This window comes from Pygoscelis adeliae, unplaced genomic scaffold (genome assembly GCF_000699105.1).
Source record: "Pygoscelis adeliae isolate BGI_AS28 unplaced genomic scaffold, ASM69910v1 Scaffold71, whole genome shotgun sequence".
Taxonomy (NCBI): domain Eukaryota; kingdom Metazoa; phylum Chordata; class Aves; order Sphenisciformes; family Spheniscidae; genus Pygoscelis; species Pygoscelis adeliae.
In genome coordinates, this window is record NW_008824356.1 from 5,445,550 (window position 1) to 5,464,330 (window position 18,781).

General features: G+C 53.7%; 1 protein-coding gene across 1 annotated transcript in view; it reads left to right on the top strand.

Moving 5' to 3' along the window:
• The first annotated feature begins 14,208 nt into the window (after positions 1-14,208).
• Positions 14,209-18,781, top strand: part of BATF (basic leucine zipper transcription factor, ATF-like) — a 5,077-nt gene continuing 504 nt past the window's right edge. The window contains exons 1-2 of the mRNA XM_009319397.1: positions 14,209-14,274; positions 16,106-16,210. Coding sequence (XP_009317672.1) covers positions 14,209-14,274; positions 16,106-16,210 — 171 coding nt within the window. The remainder of the gene's footprint in view (positions 14,275-16,105; positions 16,211-18,781) is intronic.

Genomic DNA, 18,781 nt, shown 5'->3' on the forward strand with positions numbered 1-18,781 from the left:
TGGAGTTGTTCAGCCTGGAGAAGAGAAGGCTCTGAGGACACCTTATTTCAGCCTTTCAATATTTAAAGGGGGCCAACAAGAAAGATGGAGAGGGAACTGTTACCAGGGCCTGTAGTGACAGGACAAGGGGCAACAGCTCTAAACTGAAAGAGGGTAGGTTTAGACTGGACATAAGGAAGAAACTTTTTACAATGAGGGTGGTGAGTCACTGGAACAGGTTGCCCAGAGAAGTTGTGGATGCCCCATCCCTGGAGGTGTTCAAGGCCAGGTTGGATGGGGCTTTGAGCTACCTCATCTAGTGGAAGATGGCTCTGCCAATGGCAGGGGGGTTGGACTAGATGATATTTAAGGTCCCGTCCAACCCAAACCTTTCTGTGATTCTACGGTTCGTGGTGCTGTCCCACAGTGTCAGATTGTTCTTGTCAGAGATGTGAGCCTGCTTGGCATCACTGGTGCTTCCCAGCCATTTCACCTGCAGGCCCCTCTGCTTGCAAGATACCTGAGTTGGCTCAATAACCAGGACCACCAGCAGTAACTCCCAGGGTGCCAGCAGCTCCCTCCAGCACGTGCCCGTCTCCTGTTTTGTGAGATCCACATTCAGGTCATAACCCTTGTGCTCCTTCCCACATTCACCAGTTCAACCAGGAGCTTTCCCCAGGGCATGATACTACATTTTTTCTGAAACCCAGGCAGGTGAGCCCCATCACATTTCCATTGCTTAGATGCCTGTCCCAGCTCCCTGGTGTCCTTCACATACTAACCCCAGTTCCCTCTGCAAAGCCACTCTTACCTCTTCTCCCCCAGGGAAAGGTAGGTGCCACTTTGCCGCAAAGCACTAGGCCTGAGGCAATGCTGGGGTGATGGGCTGAGGGTCCAGCTACTGTAGGTGAGTGCGAGTGCTCCACACTCCATGCCTGACTCCCTTCTCACCAGACCCCTGGCAAGTGGCAGGGCCCATGGGCAGCAGCAACCTGGTTTCCCCACAAGGGTCCCTGGTCTTGCCAGCTCCTCACACCTCTCTCCCACAGTCAGCTCATCCCGGAGCAGTCAAGCAGCCCATCGTGCTCCCCAAAGCTTGGTGTTGTGGTTTAACCCCAGTCGGCAACCAAGCTCCACACAGCTGCTCGCTCACCTTCCCCCCCACCCCACTGGGGTGGGGGAGAGAATCAGAAGAGCAAAAGTCAGAAAACTCGTGGGTTGAGATAAGAACAGTTTAAGTAAATACGTATAAACAAATAACATACTATACAATATAAAAAAAAAAATAGTAAAAAAAAAGGAAAACAACAAAAGACAGAAAGAGAGGAACAAAACCTAGGAAAAACAAGTGATACAATTGTTCACCATCACCGACCAATGCCCAGCCAGTCCCCGAGCAGCAATCGCTGCTCCCCGGCCAACTCCTCCCAGCTTATATACTGAGCATGACGTCACATGGTATGGAATATCCCTTTGGCCAGTTTGGGTCAGCTGTCCTGGCTGTGCCCCCTCCCGGCTTCTTCTGCACCCCCTCGCTTGCAGAGTATGGGAAGCTGAAAAGTCCTTGACTTAGTATAAACACTGCTTAGCAATAACTGAAACATCAGTGTTTTATCACATTATTCTCATGCTAAACCCAAAACACAGCACTATACCAGCTACTAGGAAGAAAATTAACTTTAGCCCAGCCGAAACCAGGACATTTGGTCGTGGATCCCTTCCTTTCCTCCTCACCCTCTCCCCACCCGCTACCCCTGTCCCCCCGCAGGTGCCAGCCTCTGTGTGCTGCCCTGGGGGCAAGGGCATCTAGCCCCCCTAGCCAACGGCCGGTCACAGGCAAAGGATACTTGGAAGCCATTACTTTGCAGTTTTTGATAGTATCGTTCTCACTTTGTGTTTGAAAAACTGCCTCCTCTGCCCTTCTCGTCAGGGGCCGAGGGCAACTCCGTGACTCTGCGGTAAGTGGTACTAACTAACCTTTGCCAGTGACCTGCCCCTCTTGTTTCATTTTGAGCCAAGGGCAGCAGGTATTCATTTATCTTTGTCCTTATTGGTTCTTCTACTCAACTTGCTGGAAAACAAGCCCCAAAAATCCCCAGCCTTGATATTTACCAAGAGACACAGAAACTGCTTTGATTACCATGGGTGCCAGACTGTGCTGAGCAGTGCTGGCACCGGCACGGCCCAAGGCTGGGCGGCAGGACTGGGGCCGGAGGAAACTCTTGCGCTGTCAGGATGATCGCAGAGAAATGAGAAAAACCAACCGCTGCTTCCCTGAGCCTGGAAATATCACCTGGCTCCCTGTGCCTTTGTGCATTTTTTGCGTATTTGTGATCATTGGTTGCCGGCAATTGGAGCATGGGGGCGAGCCGGTGGGAGGCAGCCCCCAGCCATGGGAAAGGGACCGTGGGCATCCCCTGCCCCCGTGGAGGCAGCGTGCTCCTGCTGGGCTCAGGAAACTGCCCCTAGAGGGCACAGCTGGGTGGGTCGCTCGTCCCTGGTTAAGGGCATGAGCCTCCCCGCACCGTGCGGCTGGTGGGGTGGCCGGGGCATCTCACAACTGGGACGTGGGGGCAGGCAGGGTGGGTGCTGTCAGAGGTGTAGCCAGCCCCACCAGCAGGGAGCTCGCTGGCAGCAGCTCTGCCACCAACCCTTTCTGTCCAAGGAAAAAAACCCTTCCCTGCAGCCAGGAGGTCTCCCTGGCTCTCGCTGGGCAGGGCTGCTGGGAAGGGCTGGTAGCTGTGATGGCACGGCTGGGGCTTGCCTCTTTGCGGCTGAACCCCCTGCAGCAGAGGCCCAGGAGCAGCTGCTGGCTTGGGCTGGCTCCCCCACTGTGACCGGGTTTTAATTCCAGGGGCAGCCGGTGCCTGCGATGCTTTCCCAAGCCTTGGTGCCCGTGGCAGCCTCGGTGGCTCTGCCTGCACGCAGCTGGGTCTCCTGCTCAGTGCAGCCACATTTCAGCTCCTCACCACACATGTGGGGAGAGGGTGGAGGAGCAGCTGGGGCTGGGGCTGGGGCTAGCAGGGAGGCACAGAGCAGATTGCACAGGCCAAAACTGGGCTCTGCAGCCCAGGCATTGCCTGGGGCCGGGTTTGGGTAGGAGCTTGGCTGCAGATGCAGTGTGTGGTTGTGGGATGAGAGAGCTTAATGTCACTGAGCCTTTGGGTTTGTCTGTCAGGGCACGCAAGAAGTTAATCCAAATTAGCTGAAGTGGTGGGCTAGTGCAGTGGTGTAAAACCCCTCCACTGGATGCCTGGCTCCTGAGTTAAAGTGGCTTTACTTTGGTTTGGCTTTTTTAAGTGGAGTGACTGACTCAAGTGGACTCCAGCCCAGGGGATGCATTTGGCAGAGCGGGTAGCGGGTATGACTGCCCGTGGTGATAAGGTCTTTGTGAGCAAAGCCTGCCCAGGGGGAAGGGACTGAGCCCAGTTGTACCAAGACTGCTTTAATTCTGAGTAAGAGCATCTGCCAAGGGGTTTATTGCACTTCAGTTGCTTCCAAGTTTAATATAGCTTAGCCATTCTGAATGTTTCTGCGCAGACAGGCTCTCAGTTCCCCATCAGTAAAGGAATGCCTTTCCTCCCTCCAGCCCTGTGTCCAGCTGTCTGTGCACAGAGTGTGAGCAGGGTGCTATGGGGTTTGGGGAAAGGTTAGCCCCTGGGGAGGAGGAAAAACTCTTGTCACTCGAGGCACGAGGTGGGTCACCATGGGTAGGACTGACAGCTCCACATCCCTGTCCAGCTCGAGGGACTCTGCTAGACAAAAAGGCCCCATGTTAGCAAGCTGACGGGCTTTTCCAGCCCTGGCTACCAGCACTGTGAGCTGGAGCTCCTAGGAAATACCAGCAAGAAGCTACTTCCAGAAGCCTGCGTGGGTCTCAGCAAAAGCAGAGTTTGGGTCTGTGTGACAGCGAGGTTTCACTGCAGCCTGTCACGTCTCAGATGAAGCTTCAGGAACAGGATCCTTTGCCAGCAACCACCACCTTGTGCTGATGTTATCTAGTTTCTGCAGAATGAACTTGCTGAGTTGTCATCTGTGGCGCCATCAGGGGAAGTCCTGACTTCTGACACTGCAGTTCCTGCCGCTGCTTTGCCATGGCCCCAATTCCAGCAGCATTGTTCGGGCTGGTTGGATTTGCTGGACACCTGCTTGTGCTGAAATGGCCAGGGGTCATCAGGAGGAAGTGAGCAGCAAGGCTTTGCTGGAGGCCCGCGGGCTCCCAAATCCAGCGGAGCCTTTAGGCAGGCTAACGTGTAGTTTCTGGTTGTGGATAAAATGGCTACTGACAGCTCATTGCAAGGTGATGCTGAACGCCCGGTGACCAGACAGTTAGCAAGAGGGAGTTTGCGCTAGAGCTAACGTGTGGGTATCGGCAAGTGCCTCTCAGTACGTGGGCTGCCGGCTTCTGTGACAGAGGAGAACTCTGTGGGTGCCAGGCAGAGTCACTGCTGCATTACGTAGACATTTGCCGAGTGAGGCATCCCTTTTCTTCCGTGCAGACCTTCCCTGTAAGCAAAGTGACCTGATTCATTCACCAGCTCCAGCCAGCAGATGACGGATGAGTGGCTAAGCTCGTCAAGGTGCTGGTGCGTGCTGGCACTGCTGTGTGACCAGGCAGGACGATGGCACTGCTGTGTGATGAGGCAGGACGATGGCACCCCATGTTGCCAGCGTAACAGGCTGGCAAAACCAAACTCACTGGTCCAAACAAACTCGCCCGAGTGCAGGCGCGAGGTGTTCACTGTGTCTGCGAGGGAGAGGTGCAGAGTTGACTTAAATGTGGCTGCAGGCACCAGCTCCGCTGCCCGTAGGACACCTGCAGGTCGCTGGCTCACGTGCACAAGTTTTAGGAGCAATGCAAGCTGCCAGTGTACCCTGTCGGGCTGCCCTGCGTGTGACATGGAGCCTCATTCAGGCAGGGCTTTGGGGCACATTTCTTCACCTGATAGCAACCATCCGCCATGGCTGCAAGGACTGGGGCTGCTCGGTGGCTGCGTTCGTACACTGGTGTAACAGCACCTCAGCATTTCTCCCAGCCACGCTCTGGAGCACGCCTAAATGCCAGCTGGCACCTAGGTGGTTTAGATGAGAATGCCAGTGGGTTCAAGGCTGTGCTCCAAATTCAGGGTAGAGCTACCTGGTGGTTCCCGCTTACTGTGCAGCAGTGGGGAAAGGAGGAAGACTGCGTGAGGAATGGGATGAAGAAGAGTACATCCATCCTTTATAACCATAATGCCATCATAGATGGCTGTGGGGCAGCTTTCCTGGGGTGCTATGTTTGCTTCTGGTTGCCCCACTGTGAAAACAGGAGACATCCAAAGATGGGTGCTGACCTAAATTAGGGCTGCAGGAAAATTTCCCTATGCGGAGACTAAAAGTCCCACTAGTTTAGAGCGGAAACTAGTGAAATGCCGTGTGATAGAGATGCGCAGAGCAATGCCTAGCTTAGAGATAAGTCTGTTCCTCTGCTCACCCCCTCACAAGATGTTCAAAGAAATGGAAAGACAACTCATTTCAAACTGGTAAATTGACACACTTCTCACAGAGCCAGCAAACTGGTTTGTGCAGGTGGACAAGATGCCCTGTTGGCCAACAGTTTCAGAAGACTCACAAGGCATCAGGTATTGATATGAAAAACAAGGACACCCAAAACTCAAGCCAAAAAGTTTGGCTTAAAAAAGATAGAAGATGGCACGGTTCTCGGACACCTACTTTGGGTTTCAGGTAAAGAAGGGCAGGAAGGAGTTTCTGTCTTTTTTCTGTCCCCTTTTTGAAGCCAGTGTTGGCAGTTGTCAGTGACGGCAGGAGGACCAGCTCTTCAAGCCAGGGCCTTGCAGCAGCACTGCTGGCATGGCTTAGGGTGCAGCACTTCTCCCTCGTCCCACCTCCAAAGCACCGTTGGGGATGAGGTGCCGCTGAGAGCCCACAGGTCAGCTGTGTCTGGGCACTGGCGCTGGCAGCCACTGCCAAAGCTGTAGGAAAAGCAGCCATGCCCCGGGAGGCTAGTTAAGGAGCACCTCTGTCATGCCGGGGCACCAAAATGCGAGGGTGGAAAGCACAGGATCGGTGGTCATCTGAAACTGTCCCCTCTCCCTCCCTCCGTCTGCTGCTCTGAGCCCCCTGGGAAACTTGTGTGGGTTCACAAGCCCTCTGAAATAGCCAGCACTAAGCAGGTCCTCCCTCGTGACCAGGTGGTAAACCATGAGCCTCCCTCCTCACGTTTCTCTCAAAAAGGCATTGAGGAGCCCTGAGCCGGCCGGGGGCTCCGGGGAATGGATGAGGTGTGCGGCATGGGCTCAGCTCTGCCACTGCCTCCCCCGGCAGCCCTCTCTGGGGTGGGCTCTCTCCCAGAGAGCTGCCAGCAGGCAAGAGCTGTGCGTGCCAGCCGGCGGGTGTGCCAGCGCGTGCCAATGCAGCGCCCAGGCAGATGGGGCTTATACGCATTTGTGTCTGTTTTGATAACTCTGCCAGTGCAGTACTGCCGATCAGCGCTACTTGCACGGGCACCAAACGCACCTTCTGCACAGCTCCCCTGCCCTCTCCTTCACAGCCGCTCTCCTCCACGCTGCCTGTCCTCCCTCGTGCTGCCTCCAACGCACTGTGCTCCAGCACTGCTTGTATGAGCACCACACATGCCCTGGGAACAAGCTCGCTGCATGTGCGCCCATCAGCACAGCTACTTGTGCTGAACACCTCCTCCAACCACGCTGTGTGAGCTGAAGGGTTTGGGAAGCACTTGTTCCTACCAAATGGGGTGGGGACAAGGGAGAACCAGTGTATACACTCCCTACGCCAAAAGTGAAGCAGATCCCACTGGGGTGGGAGTACAATACTAGCATGAGTGCTGTTTACAGTCATCTCCTGCTAAGATGGGTGTCGCGGAGTCTAGCTGCAAGAACGTGCCCTAAATAAGCCATACTCAATCCTTGGGAGGCTTGAATATGTCTTATGGTGATGGGTGGTGTTGAAGAACATTTTCCTCTGAATGGAGTCATGCAGCAGCCACGTAATACACTCAAGAGTCATGTATTAATTTAAGAGACAAGTAATATGTTCACCCTCCGCCCCTATGCCATGGGGCATGGCTGCAACCAATGCCCAGTGAACATCAAATGCCCCATCAGGCTGTGGTCATCCCCTGGGAGCACAATTTTTGCTGCTTGGTTGCTGTGGTTGGACTTGCTGCAGCACTAGCAGAGGCCCAAGGTTGGGTCCTGCTGCCACAGTGGCAGGGCTGGACAGCCACGCGGCTCTCCTGCCCTTGCGTAGCCTAGAAATGCGCATGCTGGGCAGCGCGAAGGAAGCTGGGGCTATGGCCCCTTACCAGCACCGGTAAGTCTACCCCTGGGTGGATCAGCCCTTCTGGTTAAACGGGTCACTGCCCTTCCTCTTTGGGCCTTCCCCATCATCACCGAACGAGACTGCCACTGAGATGAGTCAAACTGTCAGACAACATCTGCACCCTCCGCACGCCTCGTCCATGCGCTTGGATAGTTCAACCGGTGGGCTCAGCCCCAGGCGGCGGAAGCAAAGAAGCCCTGGTTGACTGGGGGGGCGTCTGGTGGACAAGCCCTTTTAGTGCCCCAAGCGTGTTCGTATCCAGCATGGCTGGGTGGTCTGCTCCATTTCTGGCCGGATCTCAGAAGCTAGACAGGGCCCGTGAAGACAGCAGCGAGAGAAAGTTTGGCCTTAAATGGAGGTACTCTACCAGGATTTGGGATCTGCTGACCTGGAGAGTCATGTAAGTGCACACCTGAGTACTTGCTCATGAGCTGCTAAGTCCTTGCCAGGAACAGATTAGAGGTTGTTCAACCAATTACCCAAACAGTCAATATGTACAGGACAGGAGAAGGAGACTGTGGTTCATCCCTTCAATAGCCTGGGGTGAACTCTAATTGTCTGTGTCTTGAGACTGAAACTCCCATATGCGTTGGAGGTCAGACCCTGACAACCTCCTGCCAACCCTTCAGCTGGGTGGCTCTGGCCAGGCTTGCTCTCCCCCTCCAGCAGAGTCAGATGGACCCCAGCTACCTGGAGCTCTGAGTCCATATCTGGAAGTTAACACATTTGGCATTTCCTTTCTATAGTTTCCTTCTTTTAAAATATAGACATAAAAAGCATTACTAATGACATTCAAAAAAACCCGTAAAAGTGGCAAAGCCAAGTACTGAAGAGCTAGAAATTGCCAGAAATGGGTTTGCCTGGGCAGGTTGCTTCAGCTGTCTTGCGCATATGATCCCCTCCTGCATTTTGCCCTGGATTGCCATCTCTTCAGCACCCAGGCTGGACCTCAGCCGGAGGGAATGATGAGGTGGTCAGATAGGCTGCCTCTTTCTGAGCAGGGCTGGGAAACTCCCATCCAGTCGGTGAAGCAAGGAACTGCAGAAAGAAAGGAGGGTCTCCTGGGTAGACGTTTGGTGCCTCCCTGGAGAGCTGGGTCTGTGTCTGCCCCTGCCTCGAAGTTACTCTGTGAGTCAGTGAGCCACAAAAGCAAGAGCTTTCACAGGAGCAGCCGCGTGTTCCTCATTTGCCGGGGCTGATTTACAGAAGTGCTAAAAGTTTGCAGCTGCAGTCACAGACATCAGGAGCTGGGGTTTGGTTAAATAAAGTGCTATATAGAGCCAAAACCACTGAAAAATTAGATCCTATTTGGTTCAAACTGTGTGTCCAAAATGAATGAGTACTTATGACCTAATCTCTCTTTGTCTCTTGTTTTGCAATTGTTAAATAGGGATAACTCCACCCCCGCACCTGAAAAGGTGGCTGAGAAAACAGCTTCATTAATAGCCCTGAAGCACGCACTCAGTGCTGAAGTGATGAGCACTAGAAAGAGTCTCTGAAGAAATGGAAAAGCAAGATGTTGGGGCAGGCTCTGACCACAGGACAGCAATGAAGGTAATGCAGCCGTCCCAGGGAAGAAACCTTTGTGGCTCATGCAGTTATAGAGCACAGCATGTTACATGGCATGAGGGTGTAAATGCAGTGTGCTTAAGGGAGCTAATTCTGGGATTTCCGTACTTTTGTGTGCTTGACTTACTGCCCTTGCCATTTATCAGACATTCGGGGTGTAAAGTACCTGTTTCCTGTACGTTGGCAAGGTTGTGCCCAGTAAGGACTGAAAGTGTTCCTGTGATGGGTGTTTGCTCTCTGCTAGGTGGGATGAATTTGGTGGGACTTGAGCTCTCCTGCCACAACCTCGCTCTCATACTCACTCAGCTCAGCCGAGATGAAATAGCCCTGGTGATGGAGACAAGCCATCCTGCCAGCTGGGGAAGCTGCTCACATCGCAGACAGGACCAACACGTGCTGACAGAGCGGGACGCAGCAGAAGCTTGTCTGGTAGAGAGCAAGGACTTTGTTCAACACCACTAGTCACTTAACATCTCTTATCAGCACCGAATCCCACACAAAAGTCTTCAAACTTATGTGGGGAATGATAAGCAAATTGTTGCAATTGTCCAAATATTGTAAGAAATTATTTGCATAAAATGCTACATGCGAAGCAGAAACAACCTCAGTGGTTTACAAGAGGCTGAAGTTGGTAGCTGCTCTAGGTTGGATTTTTAAATAGCACTATGCACTGAATGGTCATGCAAACAAGATGGGTGAGATGGATGGGGTGAGATGCAGTTTTGAATGTTGCTGCCGTAAGTCTGCAGCAGGTGAGAGGGCTGGAGCAGCACATTTACAAGAAAACTAGCAACCGCTGGTGCTGAGGATGCTGTTTGCACAGGTGGGACATAGGGACCTTTCTGGGCTTTGGGACCGGCTGCAGATAAGGCTGAGAAATGCTCCATGTGCTCTCTGGGCTCTGAGGAGCCCATCTTAGTAGCTGCGCGCTTTTTTTTTTTAACTAAACCCTGGGAACATAACTCTAACCCATCCTACAGAGGCAGGATTCAACCTGGACCCTTTCCGACAGAGGTTTGTTCCCAGCCACTTCATATGAAGGGGCTTAAATAACTTTCCTGAATTGCCTATCCCACAGTCTTCCTAACCTCATTTTGCTTCGAACCTCAGACCTGAACCTTTCCTGCTGCAGTTGGAGCCTGGTGCTTCTTACCCTGTGCTGGCTGCACAGAAAACAGCTGACCACCCTTTCCATTACAACATATCAAAGACTGCTCCTTCCTCCACACCCACTTCCCGCCTCCAAGACTTCTCTTTTCTAGGCTAAATGGACCAACTTCTTCGCTCCTTTCTCTTAGCACAAGATTTCTGTGTATTTATCCTTTGTATTGTTTTCTTCTGGACTTTTCCACTTCTGGACCTGGGACTCTGAATGGGCCCTGCACCGGCAGTGCGGGGCAGTCGTCTCCTCTGCCTTGCACCCAGCACCCCAGGCCAATACCCGGCCCCTTTGTGACACCTCCGTGCTACTGGCGAAGCTTCAGTTTACGATGCTCTGCAACCCCCAGATTTTTCCCTGCCATTCTGCTGCCCAGTCGGTTATTCCCCAGTTCTTCTACCTACATCTCACTTTGCTTTACATTTGCATTTGTTCTTGCTGAACTGCATCTTGCTGCTTTCAAACCATTTCTCTGTCAGTCGATCACACTAAGCCCAGCCTCCAGAGTCCCTGCAGCCACTCTGTCCTGGAGAGAACAGGACTGCCTTCAGCAGTGCCCACTGTTATTCAGAAGGGACGAATGCAGAACTGGATGGCCCCATCCTTCCCCTAAAAACCTCTGGAAATATCCCTGCTCCATCAAGCTGCCGGTATGGCAGTAACCTAACACTTGTGAGTTCATCCAGTGCCACTGACAGCGATTTCACAGCTACTGTGATTAAGATCAAGAAACCTAAATGATCCCAGAGAGAAAGTCAGGGGACGTTATTCATGGTGTAAATTTAGTCACCTAAATCAAGCACAGAGATTAAGAGGCTGGCTCCTGAGGCTCCCCCTGATAGCAGGGGAGAGAAAGAGCCTGGGGAGGGACAGCAGGATATCAGCTCCCCATGTTGTGCCTGCAGCAGGTGCCCAGGGCCCCCTGGGCAGGCTCACCGGCCGTGAGCAGGCACTGGTGGAGCCACACTGGTGGTTTCTGCTGCTCTGGGTGGGGGGATCACAGCTCTCTCTGGAGGAACGGCACGGTGCACTGCCTGCGAGGAGGTAACATGGGTCCTGCCCAGCCCAGGGGAGCACTGTGAAGGCTCTGCCCACCTTCGGGCCAGGAGACACTGTCTCATTCACAGCACGCTTACTCATTGCTCATAAGTGACAGGAATTCATTAGCATCGTAGCCAGCTTGAGGGCATGGAGTTTGTTTGGGCAAGGAGGGAAGAGGGATGCTTTCTTACTCCTGCTCAGCAAAACCAAGTGTCCAAACCCTCTCCTGCAATGTCGCTCTCTCCTGAGATTTCTCCATCAGCTGTTACTAAAAGCCCATCTCTGGGCAAACCAGGGTGCAGCTCAAAACTTTCCTCCTGTGGATCAAAGAATAGCCTTTGCCATAGCCACGTTCTGGCCAGTTTTGCACTGACAGTCCAGTTCCTGCCAGGACACCCAGCTTCCCTGCACCACCTCCTGGCAACGCACCCACCACCTTCCCAATCACCTCCCTTCAGCTGCCAGCCTCGCTAGATACAAAAGGAGGGAATCCAGCTTATTAGCCCAATAATGGAACAAGGATATTTTTCCCTAAGGAAGGAGCTCCTCCGTCCTGCCCTGAGCAGCAGCAGCCTGTAGAGCAGGGCAGGCCAGACGGTCCCTGAGACCCACTCGCTGGCAGAGGAGTGTGGGTTTCCTCAGGAGAGCAGGAATCTAGTGGCATGCTTCCTGGAAAGGAAGTGCCGCACGGGGTTGCAGAGTTCAGAGGAAGTGTAGCGATGCAGCGAGTGAATGGATGCTTCAATAGTTGTGCCGCTAGCCGGTGCCTTGGGAGGCCTGAACTCAACACCCCGTGAGCCCCTCATCTCACCAGTGCCTTTGGCTGCCCCGTTCCTGGAGCCGGCCGTGCCAGAGGAGCCCTGCCTGCTACAGGGGGGCTGCACTGTCAAGAGATGGGGTCCCTCAAGGTGGCTCATGCCGAGCAAGCAAACCCTTGCAGACACGTTCGAAAGTGTGGAGAACCCTAGCATTTCGCTACAGCACACCGGGAGAAAAAATAAGCTCGAGGTTGTGAAATGTTCAGATAATGGGGCCAAGGGTAGCGCACTAGTGCCACAGGATGTTTCTAAAGAGGGAAATGGGCCAAAATGGAGCAGTTTTGCTACTGAAGCTAGGCCAGGCAACGTCCCTGAGCCACCCAGCCCATAGCCAGCCCCACACGGTTCTTGCTTTTGGCCGTGTTTGCCCCTGTGTTGGCTCCATGAGTGGCAGGGCTAGGAAGAAACACCAGCAATGCCCACGCAAGTCTGCACTGTGCTCCAAGCGTGTGCTCGTCTGTGCGTATGCTTTCTGTGCTGCAATAAGGCTGCAAACTCAAAGCTGCCAATACTTTTGCCCTAATGACAACTGCCTCTCAAGTGCCCTTGCTGAAACCCTGCTGCTGAGACTTGCTTGCTGCTCCTGCTTGAGGCAGGAGAAACTCAACCAAAACACCAATATGCAATGAAAACCAGTAAGTGGGAACTGGGAATTGCTGCTTTCCATGGGATTGGGTTACTGTGGATAGGTTCATCCCTGTTTCTGTATCTGCTCCTCACAGCACATGTGAGAACTTAGCGGCTCTGAACACGTGCTCCTGTGGATGGAGAGCCTGTTGGCACGTGGCCCCACTTCATCCCACTGGCTCTGGCGACATGAGCAGATCAGAAAGCAAATGGCTGCTGCTTTGGCACTCCCTGCTCCTGCACTGTCACCTCCAGAGCTGCTAGCATGGGGTACCCTGAGGGCACTCCTGAAGCACCGTTGTCCCACGGGCTGCTTGCATGTCTTCAGTCTACTGAGGCTTGTACTAAGGATGGAAGTAGTCCCACACAGCACAGACCAGGGGAGAAACAAGGGGATGCAAAGCAGCTTCTCTTTGCTGCCGTCTGTGTGGGCCATGCCCAAGTTGGGTGCTGGCAGAGGAAGAATAGCAAGGAAACAACCTCCAACGTGCAATAATGCTCCTATCTCCCCTTAGTCCTGTCCCACGTCTTCTACTGCCAGCTGTGGTGAGAGGGGGCTAGAGGGGAGCAGGCAGGGAGTCAGGACCCCTGCATGACAGTCTCACATCCCCTGGGGCGTAGCCAAGCTCATACCATGGCATGGAGTGAGAATTAGGTCTCAGGTTTAGCTTCTGGGTCCATAGACCATTACATTTACAGCACTTTAATTTGGGTGCCAGGGTTGATTTTCCCCTTAGGGGCCAGTGATGAGGTACCAACGAATGTTTTAAAGTGCTAAAGAGCTTTGCCTTACAGAAAATTCCAGTCCTACCAAAACCAGTCCAAATGTTCTACGATCCCAAGCCTTTCTTCTTAGGGGGGACTGGTGCTTCATCGTACACATGCGAGCCATCTGCACAAACAGTGTTTACGTGGCACCTGCTGAGGGTACCCGTCCCCTCCCTGGGACTCACGTCAATGGTGTCAGGGGCAGTGGGAGGGGGTGGGTGGGTTGTGGGGAGGTGGGTGGCTGCCTAGGAATTTCCCCGGCTGGGCTGGGGTGGCGGAGGCTGCCCGGGGCTGGACCGAAGTCCTGCCCGCGCAGGGCTGGCACGGCGTGCGGTGCCCCTGGAATTTCTGGGGCTCCCGGCAGCACCTCCTCCGCAATACCCTCCTTTGAGGGTCCAGGTTTCACAGCCGGAGCCGGGGCTTTTCTTCCTTTCCATCTCTGCTGTTTGTCTCAGAGAAAACCCATCTCGCTGTTTTTCAACCGCCTGAAGGTGTTTTTCGGGGGTTTTTCAGGCTATTTTGAAGATCATTTTTCCCAGATGTGCTTTTTTTTTCTTCTTCTTCTTCTTTTTTTTTTTCTTTTTTCTTCTTCTGTAACTTTTCTTCTTCGCCTTAAAGTTTCCGGCCACGTGACTTTCAGCTTACATCCCCGAGGTTCTGAGAAACCACAGGAGGCCGAGACCTAAAGGGAAGGTGCAGAGGCTCCAAGAGGAGAGGCAGAGAAAGTGGCAGAGCGCAGGGCAGGAGGACAGCGTGCCTCTGGGACGGGCAAGAGCCAGGGAGCCAAGGGCCATCTCAGGGGGCACAGAGGAGGGCAGGGGAGAGGGAAGGGAAGCGAGACAGAAGGCAGGCACACCAAGAGCACAAAGGAAGCTGAAGAGGCCCTGGGAGCCAGAGACAGGAGCCATGCCCCACAGCTCCGACAGCAGCGACTCCAGCAGCTTCAGCCAGTCTCCCCCTCCCAGCAAGCAGGTAAAGCGGGGGCTCTTCCCCAGCTCTCCCCGGCTGGAGAGTCCTTCAGGGTGGGCCATGGGTGGGCAGGAGGAAGGGTGGCACCCACCGCTGGCATTTTCACAGTGTAGTATGGCAGGGCTTTCTAGGAACGGCTGTGGGGAGAGGGATGCAGGGCTAAGCCGAGAGCCCTGTCAGGAGCCCCGGCCACCAAGCTGGGTACAAAAGAGGAGGCCTGGTTACTTGGGGTTATGCCAGGGGCAACTGGAGGGCCGGGACCCCCGGGCACGGTGGGCCCTACAGTACACGCCGGGCAGGCAGCAGGCAGGAAGCTTCGGTGTGAGAGTCAGTGCTCTGGCGAGGAGCCTGAGCATGCACCTCCTCACCATGGACCGGGACAGCTCAGGGGCAGCCTGCCTGCTTCCCACTGCCACGGACAGCACTCAGGACCCAGAAAAGACCTGCCACTTTGGGTCTGCTTTCTTTTCTGTTCAGCCTCAGAGGTTTTTCATCTCAGTAATGCTTGACAGAGGGATTTTGTTTTGTTGCATGGAGTACCCTAATGGTAGGTTTTTTTGCTGGCAGATATTGACACAAGCCCAAAGTATTTCCACTGCCTTTTCTGGCTAAGCTTTATTATATCTGTCATTTGCCATTTCTCTAGGGCTGGAAACAATGGCAAGTACCTGAGACTTTGCTCAGAAATCTTGGGGATGATCAGGGCAGATGATTTTGGGCTTGCAACCAGGGATGGGGAGGCATGCTGGTAGAGAAGGGGATAAAGCACAGGGGTTGCCAAAGGATAGGGACTGGACTTGGTGCAGGACGTGGGAGCTGACGTATCTGAGACATTTGTAGGATGTTGAAGGCAAGGATAAAACGGTTAAGTTCAAAGAAAAGAAAAGATCTTGGGTGGGGTGGAGGGGGGAGAGGATGTGGACAGACTGATGGGCTGGGAAGATAACTTTTGTGGCTGAGTTTTGTAGTCCTGTGGAGAAGCGGTGGTGTGAATGTTAGAGAGTCCACAAAAGAGGCAGTGCAATATGAAAATAGAAGATGAAAGAGTCTGTGTGACGGTTTCAACTGTCAGAAGGCAGCAGCAGGTCCAGATCTCAGCAGAGAACTGCTGCTGCATGAAGCTCGTGACCTGGAGCCTGGAGACCTGTGCTCTCCCGTGCCCAAGGGACTTGGGAGCGTTGCAGTCAGCATTGCAGGCATTGCTACCAAGGGACTCCAGAAAAGAACAAGCACAAAGATCAGAGAACCGGAGCAAATGAGATCTGGGGAAAAACCAAAAGATCTGAGTCTGTCTAGCTAAACAAAGCAGGGGCCACGTTGCACTGTAAGGGTCTGCAACAAATAAAGCCTGAGGGAGAAGGGTGATGGAGAGGGGGCGGGACCTAAAGGGATGAAAGAAGGAAAACACAAGCTGAATCTCTGGAAAGATGGTTTAGCCAAGGAGCTGGAATGTCTGCAGCGCCGTATCCCCGCAGAGAGATGGGGAAGGGAAAGGTTTTCTGTACAAGGAATTCAAATTGTCTCTCTTCCAGAGAGAGGTCCTTCCTCTGGTGCCTCGAGCCATATCCCAGGCCTGTGTCTTGGTGAAGGTAGAGTGGTCATTTCCCAGCTGTGCCAGGATGCCCAAGGGTATTAGACTTGCCCCTCCTGGCAGCGGGGATGCCAAAAGCATCACACATCCCTAGAGTATGGCTTTGTCCTGGTGCTGAGGGTGTGTATCCCATGTCCTGTGCTTCAGTGATGTTACCTGCTGTGTCCCCTTCCCAGGTACTGCCCTGCAGAAGCATGGCAAGGGAGGGGATGGCCCAGTCATTTCCATGCCTTGTTTCCCTAGGACTCTTCTGATGACATGAGGAAAGTCCAAAGGAGGGAGAAGAATCGCATCGCTGCGCAGAAGAGCCGCCTGAGGCAGACCCAGAAAGCAGACACGCTGCACTTGGTGAGCACTCCCACCCTTCCCCATCCCCGGCACTGAGGGCTCACATAGGGGACAAGGTGCTTTTCCCCTGGGGACTCGGAGAGGAGATGCTCAGTTGAGGCAGGACAGGAAAAGTGAGGCCAGGGCAGGATGTAGGAGTCGGTGCTCGCAGTGAGAACATACAGCCCAGGATGACTGCCACTGAAGCATTTAGTTTTGCAGCTAGTTTTGAATCCATCTTTATCTCTCAGTCTGACATTACTGATTTCCTTTCCTAACCTCTCCTGACCGGCTCAGTCAGAAGCTCTTTGAAAGCACAGGCTCACCCGGGCTGGCTCTCCCCAGGTTTGTGCTTCATACCACCACTCACGCAGTGGTGCAACAGCAAACAAGGATGCTTTTCTGAGACGGTAGCGCTTTGTATTCATTGGTATGGATGATGGTGCAATGTGGAGCCAAATGGGCCATCTCCTCTGGTCTGTTCCCTGAGACGCTATGCAGCATAGATAAATAAATAACAATCATTTTCTCTTATTTTTAAATGTCTCCACGGTAGCACTTGTATCCCTTTCTACATATGAACACTGTACAGTACCTGAAGGCTTTTCCTGTTGTTTAGCATGGATTTTCCCTCCTTTGGTTTCACCCTGCTGTCCCACTCTCCTCCTGTGGCACCATGGGCACCCCTGCGGCTCTTCCCAGTGTGAAGAATTAGGCATCTGCTTTTCAGGAGGGATGGTCACTTCTGGCTGTGTGTGTTTGGGCAGGAGTGTGTGGTCAGCGTCGGAGCACAGGGGATGGGCTCCCTTGCATTTTGCATGTTGGTAAGTGCAGTCCCATGTGTTTTGGGCCACTGGTGGGCAGGATGCAGAACATGCAGCCTGCAGTGGGCAAAGGTGACCATCCCTGTGCTGGGCTTGGCTGCACTTTGAAAAGTGGTAGTCAGGCTCACGTTCAAGAAATCATCCTTTGACTTAGTGGTCTTCATATTCCCCCAGATCCCCATTTTTGGGAAGAATTCTTGAGAGCCGGTCCTGAACCTTCCTCCTTACATAGTGCCTTCAGTCCATGGTTGGAGCTGGGTTTAAGACAGAGATTTCACTCTTTTCTTAGTAGCTGATGATCTTTCTAGAGCTGACATGGCTCTAGGCTGATTGCATTACATCTGTCAGCAGCGATGGCTCTGGGCGACTGTGCCTGAGAGGGGTGAAGAGACACCCTTTCCTTGGGGTCGGTGCTCTCTCCAAGGTAATCCTAGAGGTGGATATGGGCTCTGATCCTCCCCCATGAAAATCCTGCCTAGCTGTGCACCAAGAAGACTTGGGCTGCTCTTCTTAGAGCAGATGACAAACCACTTGCTTACAAGATTACTACTGCTCAGCTAGCATTGATAGTGCACACTCCTTGCCTTCCATGGGGACGGGAGCAGGGGGGCTAAGCCCAGTTTGATTCAGAGAGAGAGGATCCTGGCAGGCAGCTGGAGAAATGTGGGGAGGCAAGCAGAGGATGGATCGTGAATTCTTGCTAATGTTTTTCCAATTCCTGGCGGACAGTGACCCCCTGCTGCTCCTGGGTTCATTCCTTCAGTGCTCTTTGCCTTTGGTCAGCTCTGCATCAGGGACTTTGCTTCTCTGATGTGGTTCTGCCCAGAATAGCATGGCTCAGCTTGAGCTATGGTGGTATGAAAGGAGCCAGCAGCTCCATCTGCCCCAGGGCTTTGCAGCTTGCGTTTTGAGGGGAATGAGTCACGGGAAGGCTGGGGCTCCCGGCCCCTGGGTGATTCCCGACAGCTCCTGAGTTCGACGTCAGTCATGATTTCCAAAGCATTTAGTCACATCTGAGAGATGCTCGTTTGCTGTGCAAGCTCCTCCTGTGACAGCCGCTGTAACTGTTGGGTGCATTTCAACCTGTGCGCAGAGAGTGGGCACCATCAGAAGTCAGTGTGGCAGTGGAGGTGTGAGCGGAGGGGTGACAGGTTCACTTTGCCGAGGTGGTGGTGCAGCATTCCAGGGCCTCAGAGCACTGGGTCCCGCTTTAGCTGTCTTGGCTGAGTTTGCAGAGCCTGCCACCATGTTCTCCCTCCCTCCTCTGGTCCTGCCCAGGCTGCTGGCTCCATGGTCGGTCAGTGCCTGGGATGCTCCAGCCTGGAGATGGCTGCACTTTGGCAGCAGTAGCGGTAGCAAAAGCTGCGATGCTCTTGGGATGGTTGAGATGAGGTTGAGCATCATTATTAACCCCTTTGTTGTTATTCTCATTAACAACAGTATTAATTCAGTTCTTGTGAGGCCTCGGTTTCTCTTTTCTTCTGACTCAAGCATCTCCCCCTCCTCCCCACCGTGCCGCTGGTTTCCCCGGCTGCTAGCAGGAAGCAGTGAGTCTTTTCTTTCCAGGGCAATGACAGGTTTCCTGTGGCAGGTGGTTTTCTGGTTAAAGACGGCGGTTATTCAGTGCGCCCTCCCCCCGGCTGGGCGGCCCGGGAAGCGGCCGGGCGGCGTGCATGTGCGTGAGAGGGAGCGAGAAAGCCTGGGCGGGAGCACGCCACAGTCACTTCTCGTAAGCCGGAGCTGGGGAGCGCGGCTGGGGCTCCCAGAG